The sequence below is a fragment of the Phyllobates terribilis genome, unplaced genomic scaffold (genome assembly GCF_046119375.1).
Source record: "Phyllobates terribilis strain yellow unplaced genomic scaffold, ASM4611937v1 Scaffold_2__4_contigs__length_985480577, whole genome shotgun sequence".
In the NCBI taxonomy this organism is placed as follows: domain Eukaryota; kingdom Metazoa; phylum Chordata; class Amphibia; order Anura; family Dendrobatidae; genus Phyllobates; species Phyllobates terribilis.
This window is the reverse complement of record NW_027362762.1, coordinates 218,002,540-218,019,956: the sequence shown is the minus strand read 5'-3', so window position 1 is coordinate 218,019,956 and position 17,417 is coordinate 218,002,540. Positions and strand designations below refer to the sequence as shown.

Below are 17,417 nucleotides of genomic sequence, written 5' to 3'. Positions count from 1 at the left end.
GTATGTGGCCAATTGGGGGAAATAAAATTGTAAAAAAAATAAAAAATAAAATAAAGCATGAAAAAATATTGGGCACTAAAAATTCTGTTTTATATCTAAACTAAAGTAAACACAAAAAAGTGCACGTTTATTATCGCCACATCCATAACGACCCAAGCCATAAAAAAATAAACACGGCAAAAATGTTCAAAAGGTGTATACAAAAAAAATGGTATCACTAAAAATGTCACATTGAACAAAGAATGCGGCCCCCCAAATTCAAATTTTTTCCATGTGCGGCCCATATACCCAGCCGAGTTTGAGACCCCTGGTTTAATGGCATTGGTCGTTTTCTCCGAAATACGTTAAATAAACCCATCGTGTTGAATTATTAAATAATTATAAGAGTTAGATTCTGCATGATTAACTTTGTCATGCAGTGATATGTTCCAATTAGTCTGAGTGGATAAGCCTGCAATTTGTCCTTCATGCTCAAAGATATATATATCCATTTTCCTTCATCTGTACGGAATTACAGTAAACGAATCGGTAGAAGAACAATTACTGTGTCAGGTAATTAGCAGTACAGAGCGGACACTTTTCTTAATAGATTTATATTGAAATTGCTTGTGCAATACTAGATCTTGTCCACTAGATGGCAAAAGTCCTGCTCCATTTGGACTTCAGGGCTGTAAAATGTAATTTACACTCAGTAGTTGATGCAGTTTATTGTAAAACTTTACTTTTACAGTCCATCTGCTGGCAAATCCAAGATCCGGATGGCACATCGGAAAATCATGATTTTAAATCATCCAGATAAAGGTAAAAATAACTTTTTTTTCAGCAATAAAACTGCTTTGAAAAGCTGACTCTTTAATATAGAGAACATGGTATTAAAATGTATCCTAACCAGATTCTATATATCTGCCCGTGTACCTTACCGTTGGCATTAATGTGTAATGTACTTTTTCATATTAGAGTTTTCTGACCAGATGATTTTTGAGATGTGTCGTAAGACTCTCGGATGATTTTGTAGCACTCATGGATTTCAGGAGACAATGACTGCCTTCTTCAATGAGTGAACACATGAGATCCCCTCTGATTAACATGGCAAGGGTCTATTGTAGGAAAACATATTGCCAAATTTCACAATCCGATCTTTGATCCGATTTACAATCGTTTTGAAACTTTTCCCACTTCATACCAAGATGAGCGTTTCTTGACTCCTAACTCTTTTTTAATATTGTTCAGGAAAACTTTTAAAAGGATGATATACCCTATCTGATATAGTACACAACCCTCATCAGGCCTAAGATCTATTTAATATTGTATACGGTTTGTATTGTGAGATTTATGACATATACTCTTTAAAGGGAATCTGTCAGTAGGATCAACCCTCCTAAGCTGTCTATATGGGCATGTAGGCCATAGAAAGCTGAATAAAGTGATATGATATCTGCGATCTGATGTCTTAACAAGGATATACAAAAAAGAAACTACAGTGGTGGCCAAAAGTATTGGCACCCTTGCAATTCTGTCAGATAATACTCAGTTTCTCCCTGAAAATGATTGCAAACACAAATTCTTTGGTATTATTATCTTCATTTAATTTGTCTTCAATGAAAAAACACAAAAAGAATTGTCCTAAAGCCAAATTGGATACAATTCCACACCAAACCTAAAAAAGGGGGTGGACAAAAGTATTGGCACGGTTTGAAAAATCATGTGATGCTTCTCTAATTCGTGTAATTAACAGCACCTGTAACTTACCTGTGGCACCTAACAGGTGTTGGCAATAACTAAATCACACTTGCAGCCAGTTAACATGGATTAAAGTTGACTCAACCTCTGTCCTGTGTCCTTGTGTATACCACATTGAGCATGGAGAAAAGAAAGAAGACCAAAGAACTGTCTGAGGACTTGAGAAACCAAATTGTGAGGAAGCATGAGAAATCTCAAGGCTACAAGTCCATCTCCAAAGACCTGAATGTTCCTGTGTCTTCCGTGCGCAGTGTCATCAAGAAGTTTAAAGCCCATGGCACTGTGGCTAACCTCCCTAGATGTGAACGGAAAAGAAAAATTGACGAGAGATTTCAACGCAAGATTGTGCGGATGGTGGATGAAGAACCTCGACTAAAATCCAAACAAGTTCAAGCTGCCCTGCAGTCCGAGGGTACAACAGTGTCAACCCGTACTATCCGTCGGCGTCTGAATGAAAAGGGACTGTATGGTAGGATACCCAGGAAGACCCCACTTCTTACCCCGAGACATAAAAAAGCCAGGCTGGAGTTTGCCAAAACTTACCTGAGAAAGCTTAAAACGTTTTGGAAGAATGTTCTCTGGTCAGATGAGACAAAAGTAGAGCTTTTTGGCAAAAAGCATCAACATAGAGTGTACAGGGAAAAAAAAAGAGGCATTCAAGAAAAGAACACGGTCCCTACAGTCAAACATGGCGGAGGTTCCCTGATGTTTTGGGGTTGCTTTGCTGCCTCTGGCACTGGACTGCTTGACCGTGTGCATGGCATTATGAAGTCTAAAGATTACCAACAAATTTTGCAGCATAATGTAGGGCCCAGTGTGAGAAAGCTGGGTCTCCCTCAGAGGTCATGGGTCTTCCAGCAGGACAATGACCCAAAACACACTTCCAAAAGCACTATAAAATGGTTTGAGAGAAAGCACTGGAGACTTCTAAGGTGGCCAGCAATGAGTCCAGACCTGAATCCCATAGAACACCTGTGGTGAGATCTCAAAATGGCAGTTTGGAGAAGGCACCCTTCAAATATCAGGGACCTGGAGCAGTTTGCCAAAGAAGAATGGTCTACAATTCCAGCAGAGCATTGTAAGAAACTCATTGATGGTTACCGGAAGGGGTTGTTCGCAGTTATTTTGGCTAAAGGTTGTGCAACCAAGTATTAGGCTGAGGGTGCCAATACATTTGTCTGGCCCATTTTTGGAGTTTTGTGTGAAATGATAAATGATTTGATTTTTGCTTCATTCTCTTTTGTGTTTTTTCCTTGCAAGCAAATTAAATGAAGATAATACCAAAGAATTAGTGATTGCAATCATTTTCAGGAAGAAACTGAGTATTATCTGACAGAATTGCAGGGGTGCCAATACTTTTGGCCACCACTGTATTAAACATCTTGAGTAATAGTAAAAATACAAAACATTATTCAAAAGATCAGATAAAAGGAGGGGAAAGGAAATTATAAATGCACCCATGCAATCAATAGGCGCGTGTCAAACACAGGTGCTAGTCAAAAGGCTCAATGTATCTAGGTATAAACACTATAACTCAAAACAAATTATATAATTGCACAACCCCATACGGCTTATATAATATAGCATAATCAAGGTATAATAGTGAGTATAAGTATGTGTTCCTAAATAAGGTATTTATAGTTACCTCAAGTAATAAGGCCAAGTGGCAAAGCAATTCCTGGATGGACGTATTCCTTCCCTGACGCGCGTTTCGGCAAAGCCTTTGTTAGGGGGCGGCACATATAGAGGAGGGTATAAAAAGAGGCCTCCAACCGATGACATTACGGTGCAGACTGGAAGTGATGCGTGTGTCACTTTGGTAATCAGACTATCCGGCGATGTCAGCATCATGTGATGAGTGAAGTCAGGATCACGAGTTGTGTCACATGATCTGACGTCAGTCAGCACATGAAGATACTGAGAGCCGGCAGGGACCATGATGGTGCGCATGTGTACAGGTCCTGAAACCGTGTAATACAGAAACACATATATATCTATTATATACAGTTGCACATAGAAGATCAGTCGCAAATCATGTTCACAGAGCGACGAAAACTTAACACCCGAGCACGATGAAGATAATAGGTGCTCGCCCGAGCATGCTCGTAAATCTCGAGCAACGAGCATGCTTGCTCATCACTAAGTCTCACCCTTCCGCTGGCCCGCCGGGAATAGATCAGCTGCGACTTTGGGACTTCCAGGGCCAACTACCTCAACGAGTGGCACCACACTTTGGTTGGACACCTACAGAGAGGAAGTAGCAGCAAGCTTAGGAAGCGGACAGTCCATCGGGTACAAAGCCTGGAGACCAGAGGGTCCCACCCTGGCTTCTCTGAGAGTTTCCATGGGGCCAGATGACCGGCTGGTCCCAAACTGGCTTCTCCGAACGTTTCCATGGGTTCCAGGCGACCGGAGGGTCCCACCTGGCAACCTCAAACAACATATCCATGGGACCAGCTGACCTCATTGTCCCAACCTGGTTTCTCCAAATGTATCCATGATTTCTCTGATGGTTAACCCCTTTACGACTTTGGGATTTTCCATTTTTGCATTTTCGTTTTTTGCTCCCCTTGTTCCCAGAGCCATAGCGTTTTTATTTTTTGGGCAATATGGCCATGTGGGGGCTTATTTTTTCGGGACGAGTTGTACATTTAAACGCCATTACTAGTTTTACCATATCGTGTACTGGAAAACGGGAAAAAAATTCCAAGTGCGGTGAAATTGCAAAAGCAATGCAATTCCACAGTTGTTTTTTTTATTTCCACGTTCACTGGATGCTAAAACTGACCTGCCATTATTATTCTCCAGGTCATTACGAGTTTGTAGACACCAAGCATGTATAGGTTCTTTTTTATTTAAGTGGTGAAAAAAAAATCCAAAGTTTGCTTAAAAAAACAAACAAAAAAAAATGGCGCTACTTTCCAAGACCCTTAACGTCTCAATTTTTCGGGATCTGGGGTCAGGTGAGGGCTTATCTTTTGCTTGCTGGGCTGATGTTTTTATTGATACTATTTTGGGGTAGATACAATGTTTTGATCTCCCGTTATTGCATTTTATTGCAATGTTGCGTCAACCAAAAAAAAAACGTAATTCTGGCATTTGGAATTTTTTTCTCGTTATGCCGTTTACTGATCGGATTAATTCTTTTTTTATATTGATTGGGCGATTCTGAACGCGGCGATACCAAATATGTGTATGTGGGGTTTATTTTTTATTATTTTATTTTGAATGGGGCAAAAGGGGGGTGATTTAAACTTTTATATTTTTTTAATATTTTTAGAAACATTTTTTTTTACACTTTTTGCATGCTTCTATAGTCTCCATAGGAGACTAGAAGCAGCTACTGTCTGATTGCCTCTGCTACATAGAGGTGATGAACAGATCACCTATATGTAGCAGAAATGCTCCTGTTCTATGAGCGCCGACCACTAGGTGGCGCTCGTAGCGATCTTTACATGACAACCACTGGGGTCTGCTGCAGACCCAGGGTTGTCATGCCCACCCATCAGTGACCTGCGATCATGTGATGGGGTCACCGATGGGCGGAGTAAGTGACGCTCTTCCAGGGCTGTTAAATGCCGCTGTCAGAGATTGACAGCGGCATTTAACTGCTTAACAGCCGTGGGTGGATCGTGATTCAACCTGCAGCTGTTGCGGGCACATGTCAGCTTTAATAATCAGCTGACATGTGCCCGGTTCAGTGCGGGCTCGCCCCTGGAGCCCTCACTGAACCGGGGGTGATGGCCTGGGGCGTACTAATAGGCCCCAGGCCAGTAAGGGGTTAATGGAGTAGATCTGTATCCTTCCTGTCAGGACTGTGTATCCTTTGGCTGGAATCCTTTAGAATCCAAATCTGTGTTTCTCTGGATAGAGCAATTCTACCAAAATACCATTCTGAAGAGTCTCTCTGATCTTTGATTCTCTTTGCAGCAGGATAGAAAACCCTTTTTATATTTACATATGTGGCTAAGGTCATCAGTCACAGGTCAGGAGAAAAGGTGCAGGGCTCAGGTCTCATTGTTTGAGCATTTCATCAATTTACATAGTTGTTATCCTCCTGCTCTGTAAATGAACAACTAGCTGGCTTAGTACAATAGGTAATTAGCATATTAACAAACATTATTGTTTCCAGACCAAGAGAAGTCAACATTCAGGGTTATACAAATACTATTATGTCCTTCTTGACTAGCCAAAGAAAAACACATACATTCAAAAGTCAACACAAACAAAATAGCGTATTTCTCTTGGCCTAACAAATCTAGACGTCTGGCTAATTAAGATTAGAAGTTGTGTTGTCAGTGTCTCTAAATATAACACAGGTGTGGTACAAGATACCAGCCCTATTTTGGATATCTCCATTGTTTATTGATATCCTTAACACCAGTACATGGACAATCCTTGTTCAATCCTTTCCTCTCCAGTGCTTAGAAGTAAACTATATTCTATGTGCTGCCTCTGTTTGCAGGAACCTGCGCTCTTTTCTTTTCCATCATCTACAATGCTAGTTGTCCAGGTCTGCTCATGTCTACATTATTGTAAAGCAGGCTGTGCTTAATCATTTATAACCGGTGTTGCTAAAAGTGGGAAAAAAGTCTGCTCAATCACTTTCATTTTGGTAATACACAAGAAATAAAAGCTCTTCTGAGTGAGATTGCCTTCTGTAAACTTGCCATAAAATATTAATGCCATTCAGAGTTTGGAAATTACAGGCTGCAGAGCCGGAGCACAAATGCTGTAACTAGCCAGGTTTTGAATGTAAATGATTTATTTTACAGAAAGACTATTATTATAACTTCTAAGTAGACCGCATCTGCTGGAGAAAAGCTCGCCCATATGCTCATGCCTGCATCAGCTTAAAAATAGCAGATGGTAAAACATTACGCTGTATTTCAAAAGTCAAAGAGGAGACTATTTTTTGCTTTCCTTTATAGTAAGATTTACTACGTGCTTCACGTTTTATAACACTGCGCTTCTACTTTACCCGCACCATAAAATATAACCCCTGAACCTAGGAGTATTTGTAGAAATGGGCATATCCAGGGCATGATGTTATAGTCATCTGAATATATTCTAATGCCACATATAGTAAAACCTGTTTCATATAGACTTATTGTAAAGCCATGTACACGCCTTCATATTGAAATTGCAGCACCAGGAAGGAAAAGTCGTGAAGTTATGGAAATCACTGGATCTATAGACATTTTATTAATATGCAAATGATGGAAAAATAGAAACACAAATCAGTATCAAGGGTAAGCATGATGAGCACAAATCCCCGCACTTACATCCTTGGCTGGTATCAATGACCTTATTAATGGTTGTCTGAGGAATGCTCTGCAATGCTGAATGCATCTGGGCACAGAAACTGTCATGGTCTTTTGTTGGCTGCTTGCTTTACTATTGCCAATTAGTGACATCCCAGAGAGACCAGTCCAGAAACGCTGCAGGCCACAGTAATACGTTTCGGCCCTGTAGGGTGCTCCCATGTATCCTGGCGTTGTCGTGTTTAAAAATTACTTGTGTGACATTTTGGAGAAATGGCTGTACTGCTGAGTCCACAACCAAATCAATGTAATGCCGAGCTGTTAGTGTACCTGGAATGAAGACTAGACTGGTCCAATTACTGTATGCAACCCTACATTATCCCAGCAGTAGGACTGGTATGGCGTTCCCTCATGATTTTTAAATCTCTAAGTATCATTGCGTCCAAGGCAAAAGCAGTGCTCATCGTTAGAGCATAGACCTCCATTGCTGTCTTGCTCTGTACCATGAAAGCCTCTAAAAGCCATGGTGTGAGGTCTATGGATCACCTGTAGCTGAACATTTGTCTCATAGCCCAATGTTGCACAAACACCTTCTTATGTTTTGTGTAGACACTGTTTGCCTTAAGCTTGGTATGTGACATCCAATTTCACTTCCAGTACAGAATGGATCAGTGGTGGAATAGCTGATGGAGCAATTTCTCCAAAGTGTCCCAGGAGCCCTTTTTTGTTAAAATGACAACTCCAGGCCACATGTTTCTCGTGGTAGTGTGATAAGCAGCCTAAGTAGCCTAAACGTGCTATCGTGACCTGCAGTGTCTTTGGCTTGTCTCCAATTGGGCACTGGGATTACATTGTTTGGCAGTTGCAAAAGGAGATGCCAGCAGCTGATCTTGATGATTGTGTGCCCAAGTGCATTCAGTGTGGCAGAACATTCCTCAGGCAATCTTTAATAACATACCGTATTTTGCAGATTATAAGATGCACTGGATTATAAAATGCTCCCCAAATTTTGGGGAGAAAATTGGGGAAAAAATGTTTTAATAAAATGAAGATGCGTCTTATAGTCCGCTGGTACAGTAGCTTACCTGGGGGATGGCGGTGGCGACGGCGGTGGAGTGCGGTCCTAGGAGGCAGGGTTGCTGCAGGAACCTCGCAGCGGAGGTAGTGGGGCAATGCTGCGGGCCATAGGCTGGTAGAAGGGGGTGGTCGGCGGTGCAGGGGTTCCAATGACATTTTGTGAAAGCCCGCATTTCCTATGGATTTCAATACTGTAGACTTCAGAACAAATGGCCGCCGGAGTCTGCGCATGCGCCTCCTCCGGCGGCCATTTTCCCGAAGTCCACCGCATTGAAATCCATGGAAAGTGCAGCGGCTCTGGCCTTTCACAAAATGTTGGCGGAGCCCCTGCACCGCCAAACACCCACTCCTACCAGGTTGGGACCCGCAGCATTGCCTCACTCCTGCCTCCAGAAGCTTCCTGCAGAAGCGACCCTGGGACCCCGCTCCACCGCAGCCGGTGAACTACATTTGGATTATAAAACTCACCCCCATTTTCCCCACAAATATGGGGGGTGGAGTGCGTCTTTATAATCTAATAATTAATAACATGTAATGGCATACAAGTGTGTATACTGTGTGTGGCGCTCATACTCAATACTGAATAAATCAAGGTGTTATGCAAATGATGAAAAAATGGAAACATTTTCAAATTATTATCATAGCCATCGATCATGTGATTTCCATAATTCCACAACTCTTCCTTCATGGTGTTGCAATTTCAATATTGAAGACTGTATATTATAACTAACAACAAGTGCAACATCTGCAAGGGTTGTATGTTCTCCCCGTGTATGTGTGGGTTTCCTCCCACACTCCAAAGACATATTGATAGGGAATTGACCTTGTGAGCCCCAATGGGGACAGTGATGATAATTTCTGTAAACTGCAGTGGAATATGATGAAGCTATATAAATGAGTAAAAATAAATAACTAGACAAGTAGCTGTGGGGTTTGTTGCTCTTTAACCTAATATATAGCATCAGGGTCCTGACTTACTTTACTATACCTAAGCATACACCCTCCACCTAAGCTGCAAATATATAGCATGCCATCATCGTATGTCATTCTTTGGTAAGGGGTTTATTCATGCGCTAAAAATGCAGAATTTATTTGTATATAGTAAAAGTTTAGTCCTCACTGCGCAGTTTTGGTTACTTATGACTTTACTTCTGCCTTTTCTTTTTAGACTTCAGCAAATGTAAATAGTAAAATTAGCAGTGGTTAGTAAAATGTGACCTTTGTTACATTATAAAACTACTGCGGCCACACGGGGTCTTTTACAAGCCATTTGAAACATTCTCATGATATATGGGGCTAGGCTTTCCTGCATTGTCTAATAAAAAGGGGAGAACATATTTTAGGGTTATTTGCAAGTCCCCGGTGCCTAAGGTTTTATTTATGGCTTCTTATTATTCATCTTATACTCTAAATAAAGAAACATAGTAACACAGTGAAGAGACATGTGAAAACAAAAAGGCATCATAGTTGTGTACGTGGACAAGATAGAAAGAGCTTAGTTTTTATAAACTTATTGTCTTAAATAGTAATTAGTGAAGATAAGAAACTGTAATGTATTTTATTAAGGCAATATGGTTCTTTCCCCACTTATCAATCTTTTTTTAATCTCTTGCACTTTTCAGTCACTCTCAAAAACTGCTTAAAACTGTCTACAAATCTGTCTGCAGTGCATATGAAATCATATAAAAAGAGGGGATGGGGAGAAGTTGGAGAGAAAAAAAGACAAACTACACAAACTGAAAATGTGGAGACTTCGAATGCAGAAAAACTGCTAAAAAACAGGATACAAGTCCTATAATGGCCAGAAATAATAGTATTCTCCATGTACACACAGATATGACAGCTTATTCTGAAGAGTCACTTGAAGGCACAGTTACACTTTAATGGTAGGCATGCTGAAGTTACATCTACACAGACAAGAATAGTTATTGTACATTTGCTCTTTCTCTTCAACGTATACAATGGGGAAAATAAGCATTTGATACACTGCCGATTTTGCAAGTTTTCCCCCATACAGAGAAGTGAGAGGTAAGTGATGTTTATTGTAGGTACACGTCAACTGTGAGAGACAGAATCTTTAATAAAATGTGATTTTTTTTGGATTTTTTTTTTTTAATTTTTATAATTAATTTGCATTTTATTGCATGAATTAAAGGGAACTTGTCATGGCTTATCTACTATGTAAACTGCCACCATAGCGTTGTTAGTGATGCAATGTGCATCACTAACATGCTTTTTTCATTAAAATTGGTGCAAATATAATGAGTATATAACATTTTATATACTTATAATCCTACCTGCTCGTTCAGTCATTGGGTGTGATCCTCGTAGTCAGTCAGGGGCGGGCGCCACATTCAGTCAGAGCTGGCGCCGCCCACGTATTTGAATTTTGCTCCTGACAAGCTGTGAAGTTATGTGGCGCTTGCGCAGTATGACACGGCCAGGCAGTAAAGCTTCGAGCGCTGGGAGCCGCGCAGCCCCTTCTCTGACTCTGGTGTCTTTTTATTTTCTTTCTGTTTTAAATTTCGCACTAGTGCCGTCCTTATTGATCTCTTAGTGGGCTTCAGTAAAATGGCACTCGTGACATTGAGCAATCTGCCAGGAGATCAATCTGCGCAAGTACCTCCCGCAGCTAGGACTGCGCCGTCGCAAAATTTTAAACAGGAAGGTAAAGACCCCAGGGGAGGGTCTGGATCAGAGCTGAAGACCCTACCCACAGTCCCGCCTTGATGCACAAGTCTATGATTACAAAGAAACTTCCAACGCAGATTAAACAAAATCCACAAAATGGATTTCTATAACAGCGCCAATATAGTCATGTCTGTCCTCTCCTTGGCAAAATCCCGTTGGTATGAAGTGGCCAAAAATGTGCAAACGAATTTTGGTTGAAAAGGCCAATATTAAACATTTGCGAGGGTTGATGCCGATTAGTGGCATTTTTTACGCTAAGTTTAATTGCCTACCCCTTTACCTGGTCATAGCTAAATGGGATTTGTAGCCGTTTGATGGAATCGTGAGCCACATTTGTTGCCTCTGCAATATATTGGTTTGATCACTATTGCGTTAGACACAGTGGATGATCCCATGCTATCATTGTACAGTACAGACCAAAAGTTTGGACACACCTTCTCATTTAAAGATTTTTCTGTATTTTCATGACTTTGAAAATTGAACATTCACACTAAAGGCATCAAAACTATGAATGGAATTATATACTTAACAAAAAAGTGTGAAACAACTCAAAATATGTCTTATATTCTTGGTTCTTCAAAGTAGCCACCTTTGGCGACTGCTTTGCACACTCTTGGCATTCTTTTGCTGAGCTTCGAAAGGTAGTCACCGGAAATGGTTTTCACTTCACAGGTGTGCCCTGTCAGGTTTAATAAGTGGGATTTCTTGCCTTATAAATGGGGTTGGGACCATCAGTTGTGTTGTGCAGAAGTCTGGTGGATACACAGCTGATGGTCCTACTGAATAGACCATTAGAATTTGTATTATGGCAAGAAAAAAGCAGCTAAGTAAAGAAAAACGAGTGGCCATCATTACTTTAAGAAATGAAGGTCAGTCAGTCCGAAAAATTGGGAAAACTTTGTGTCCCCAAGTGCAGTTTCAAAAACCATCAAGCGCTACAAAGAAACTGGCTCACATGAGGACCGCCCCAGGAAAGGAAGACCAAGAGTCACCTCTGCTTCGGAGGATAAGTTTATCCGAGTCACCAGCCTCAGAAATCGCAGGTTAACAGCAGCTCAGGTTAGAGACCAGGTCAATGCCACACAGAGTTCTAGCAGCAGACACATCTCTACAACAACTGTTAAGAGGAGACTTTGTTAAGAGGCCTTCATGGTTAAATAGCTGCTAGGAAACCACTGCTAAGGACAGGCAACAAGCAGAAGAGACTTGTTTGGGCTAAAGAACACAAGGAATGGACATTAGACCAGTGGAAATCTGTGCTTTGGTCTTATGAGTCCAAATTTGAGATCTTTGGTTCCAACCACCGTGTCTTTGTGCGACGCAGAAAAGGTGAACGGATGGACTCTACATGCCTGGTTCCCACCGTGAAGCATGGAGGATGAGGTGTGATGGTGTGGGGGTGTTTGCTGGTGACACTGTTGGGGATTTATTCAAAATTGAAGGCATACTGAACCAGCATGGCTACCACAGCATCTTGCAGCGGCATGCTATTCCATCCGGTTTGCGTTTTAGTTGGACCATCATTTATTTTTCAACAGGACAATGACCCCAAACACACCTCCAGGCTGTGTAAGGGCTATTTGATCAAGAAGGAGAGTGATGGGGTGCTACGCCAGATGACCTGGCCTCCACAGTCACCAGACCTGAACCCAATCGAGATGGTTTGGGGTGAGCTGGACCGCAGAGTGAAGGCAAAAGGGCCAACAAGTGCTAAGCTTCTCTGGGAACTCCTTCAAGATTGTTGGAAGACCATTTCCGGTGACTACCTCTTGAAGCTCATGAAGAGAATGCCAAGAGTGTGCAAAGTAGTCATCAAAGCAAAAGGTGGCTACTTTGAAGAACCTAGAATATAAGACATATTTTCAGTTGTTTCACACTTTTTTGTTAAGTATATAATTCCACATGTGTTAATTCATAGTTTTGATGCCTTCAGTGTGAATGTACAATTTTCATTGTCATGAAAATACAGAAAAAACTTTAAATGAGAAGGTGTGTCCAAACTTTTGGTCTGTACTGTACGTCCCCTTGAAATGGTATGGAAACTTTAACATGGGGCCTGATTCATCAGAGATTTTCAGCTAATATTCTGGCATAACTTGAGTTTGCACTAAAATTTTGGGACTTTTGGCATTCTCTGCCATTTTCACACAGCTCCATCAAAGTGGGTGGAGCTGGAGCCAGACGGGGGCATAGTGACTGTGTCAATTTTATGATGAGCGATGACGTTCGCTTCACCACAAATCTTACTACAGCAGAGACTGGAGTAGGATTTGTTGCGAGGCGCACAGAGAAGTGTGCGCCACTCGTCCGACCCTCCTAATTTATGAAGAGGCATACACATCTTTATGAACAACGCAGGTCTTGATGAATCGGGCCCATTGTATTTTCCTAATTTCAGTGGTTAAGTCTAGAGATGAGCGGTGTTCGACTAGAACTGTTCGCCAATCTCAAATTCGAGCTGTTTTGGGTGGTGTTCGTGTTGTTCGAGGAACCCGAACGATTTGCAAAAAATTCGGCTGTTCGAGGTTATGTTCGATAACTGTTCGTGCACCAAAAGCGTGTCCTGCATGTCTGGTGCTATTTAGAGCACCAATCATGCAGGGATTGTCTGCCACTCACTGTAATGCCACAGCCATGGTGGTTGTGGCATTACAGTGATTGCCCAAATCGATGGGAACAGTGCTCACAGTGAAACATGAAAAGCCGGCAATTCAGCAGCGGCATACACCGGTACCCGACAATTTAGAACCGAAAGAATAGAGCTTCACACATAGATTAGATAGATAGAAACATGTCAGTCACACATATAAGAAGCACAGTGACAGTGTTGCTTACTGTACTTGTCATTTAGTGTAAAGGATTTATCAAAAAAAATAATAGTGTTTTCGTGCACCGTCTCTTTAAAAAAGCCGGCCGGCAATTCAGCATCTGTACCCGACAATTTATAACAGAAAGAATAGAGAATCACACATAGATTAGGTAGATAGAAACATGTCAGTCACATATATATGAAGTACTGTGACAGTGTTGCTTACTGTACTTGTCATTTACTGCAAAGGATTTATTAAAAAAAATAATAGTGTTTTCATGCACCGTCTCTTTAAAAAAGCCGGCTGGCAATTCAGCATCTGTACCCGACAATTTATAACACACAGAATAGAGCTTCACACATAGATTAGGTAGATAGAAACATGTCAGTCACATATATAATAAGTACAGTGACAGTGTTGGTTACTGTACTTGTCATTTAGTATTAAAATAAAGGATTTATTATTAAAAAAAATTGGCGTGGGGTTCCCCGTAATTTTAGTCTCTAGCGGAGGGTAAGCAGACAGCTGGGGCAGATGTTTGAAGCCTGGGAAGGGGGTAATACCCACGGAGCTTCCCAGGCTACTAATATCAGCCCCCAGCTGAATACCTAGCCTTTAGTAGCTATTAAAATGGAGGACCCCCCCAAAAAAATGACGTGGGGTCCCCCCTAATTTAATAGCTAGCAAAGGCTAGGCAGACAGCTGGGGGCTGATATTAATAGCCCAGGAAGGGAGCCATGAATATTGGCCCCCTCCCAGGCTAGAAACACCAGCCGTCAGCTGCCCCAGAAATGGCGCATCCATAGGATGCGACAATTCTGGCACTTAGCCTCGCTCTTCCACGCTGCCCTGGTGCGGTGGCAGGGGGTAATAGGGTTGGGGTTGATGTCAGCTTATAATGCCAGCTGACATCAAGCCCAGGTTAGTAATGGAGAGGCGTCTATAAGACACCCCCATTACTAACCCCATAGTCAAAGTTAAAAGAAAACACAAACACCCAGAATAAAGTCCTTTAATTGAAATAAAGACACATTCCTTTATTGTTCTAAATTAAACCATACTTACCGTCACGCCCATTCCAGCTGAAGCCAACGATCTCCTGCAATAAAAGAAAAATAATAAAGCAACCTAATCCTTACCTTTCCATGGTTCCCACGACAGCTTCAGCTCTGCTACATCGAGATAACAGGCTGGACCGCAGCAGAACGCTGCCATCCAGCCTGTCATCCCGCAGACACTGAGAAGCGCAGGCATGCTTGCGCTCTGCAGTGTCTGGCTGTGACGGCATAAAGATGAGACGAGTTCATGTCCAATGAACTCGGCGCACCTCATGCACGTCACTGACAGCGTGGGAGAATTCTCCTGCACTCAGCACTTCAGCGTGAGAATTCTCCCACGCTGTCAGTGACGTGCATGAGGTCAGCTGAGTTCATTGGACATGAATGAGGTCACCTCATGCACGTCACTGACAGCGTGGGAAAATTCTCCTGCACTCAGCACTTCAGCATGAGAATTTTCCCACGCTGTCAGTGACGTGCATGAGGTGAGCTCATTCATGTCCAATGAACTCAGCTGACCTCATGTACGTCACTGACAGCGTGGGAGAATTTTCACGCTGAAGTGCTGAGTGCAGGAGAATTCTCCCACGCTGTCAGTGACGTGCATGAAGTGCGCCGAGTTCATTGGACATGAGCTTGTCTCATATTTATGCCGTCACAGCGAGACACTGAGGAGCGCAAGCATGCCTGCGCTTCTGAGTGTCCGCGGGATGACAGGCTGGATGGCAGCTTTCTGCTGCGGTCCAGCCTGTCATCTCGATGTAGCAGAGCTGAAGCTGTCATGGGAACCATGGAAAGGTAAGGATGAGGTTGCTTAATTATTTTACTTTTATTGCAGAAGACATTGGCTTCAGCTGGAATGGGCGTGACGGTAAGTATGGTTTAATTTAGAACAATAAAGAATTGTGTGTTTATTTCAATTAAAGGACTTTATTCTGGGTGTTGTGTTTTTTTAAATACTTTACTAGAAATTCATGGTGGTCATGTCTAATATTGGCGTGACCCCATGAATTTCGGGCTTAGGGCCAGCTGATAATGCCAAGCTGGCCTTAACCCCTTTATTACCCAGTGAGCCACCGCACCAGGGCCCTGGATGAGTTGGGTACAGCGCCAGAAGATGGCGCTTCTATGAACGCGCCATTTTCTGGGACGGCTGCGGACTGCAATTTGCAGCTGGTAGGGCCCAGAAAGCTTGGGCCTCCCTGCGCTGCGGATTCCAGCTCCCAGCTGCCTAGTTGTACCTGGCTGGGCACAAAAATAGGGCGAAGCCCCACGCATTTTTTTTTTAAATTATTTCATGAAATTCGTGGAATAATTAAGAAAAAAACGGCTTCCCTATATTGTTGTGTCCAACCAGGTACAAATAGGCAGCTGGTGGTTGGGGGCAGCCCGTCCCTGCCTGCTGTACCTGACTGGACACAAATATAGGGCGAAGCCCCACGTCAATTTTTTTTAAATTATTTCAGGAAATTCATGAAATAATGAAAAAAAAATTGATGTGGGGCTTCGCCCTATATTTGTGTCCAGTCAGGTACAGCAGGCAGGAACGGGCTGCTCCCAACCACCAGCTGCCTATTTGTACCTAGCCGGACACAACAATATAGGGAAGCCCTTTTTTTCTTAATTATTCCATGAATTTCATGAATTTAAAAAAAAAAATACGTGGAGCTTCGCCCTATTTTTGTGTCCAGCCAGGTACAACTAGGCAGCTGGGGGCTGGAATCTGCAGCGCAGGGAGGCCCAAGCTTTCTGGGCCCCACCCGCTGCAAATTGCAGTCCGCAGCCGCCCCGGAAAATGGCGCGTTCATAGAAGCGCCATCTTCTGGCGCTGTACCCAACTCATCCAGGGCCCTGGTGCGGTGGCTCACTGGGTAATAAAGGGGTTAAGGCCAGCTTGGCATTATCAGCTGGCCCTAAGCCCGAAATTCATGGGGTCACGCCAATATTAGACATGACCACCATGAATTTCTAGTAAAGTATTTAAAAAAAAACACAAACACGCAGAAAAAAGTCCTTTAATTGAAATAAACACACAATTCTTTATTGTTCTAAATTAAACCATACTTACCGCCACGCCCATTCCAGCTGAAGCCAATGATCTCCTGCAATAAAAGTAAAATAATAAAGCAACATCATCCTTACCTTTCCATGGCTCCCACGACAGCTTCAGCTCTGCTACATCGAGATGACAGGCTGGACCGCAGCAGAACGCTGCCATCCAGCCTGTCATTCCGCAGACACTGAGAAGCGCAGGCTTGCTTGCGCTACTCAGTGTCTGGCTGTGACGGCATCCAGATGAGCCGAGGTCATGTCCAATGAACTCGGCTCACCTCATGCACGTCACTGACAGCGTGGGAAAATTTTCACGCTGAAGCGCTGAGTGCAGGAGAATTTTCCCACGCTGTCAGTGACGTACATGAGGTGAGCCGAGTTCATTGTCTGCTCATCTGGATGCCGTCACAGTCAGACACTGAGGAGCGCAAGCATGCCTGCGCTTCTCAGTGTCCGCGGGATGACAGGCTGGATGGCAGCGTTCTGCTGCGGTCCAGCCTGTCATCTCGATGTAGCAGAGCTAAAGCTGTCCTGGGAACCATGGAAAGGTAAGGATGAGGTTGCTTTATTATTTTTCTTTTATTGCAGGAGATCGTTGGCTTCAGCTGGAATGGGCGTGATGGTAAGTATGGTTTAATTTAGAACAATAAAGAATTGTGTCTTTATTTCAATTAAAGGACTTTATTCTGGGTGTTTGTGTTTTTTTTTTAACTTTGACTATGGGG

The 17,417-nt window shown here is 42.6% G+C and overlaps 1 protein-coding gene across 1 annotated transcript in view; it reads left to right on the top strand.

Moving 5' to 3' along the window:
- Positions 1-17,417, top strand: part of DNAJC15 (DnaJ heat shock protein family (Hsp40) member C15) — a 42,828-nt gene that overhangs the window by 19,625 nt on the left and 5,786 nt on the right. The window contains exon 5 of the mRNA XM_073670306.1: positions 731-801. Coding sequence (XP_073526407.1) covers positions 731-801 — 71 coding nt within the window. The remainder of the gene's footprint in view (positions 1-730; positions 802-17,417) is intronic.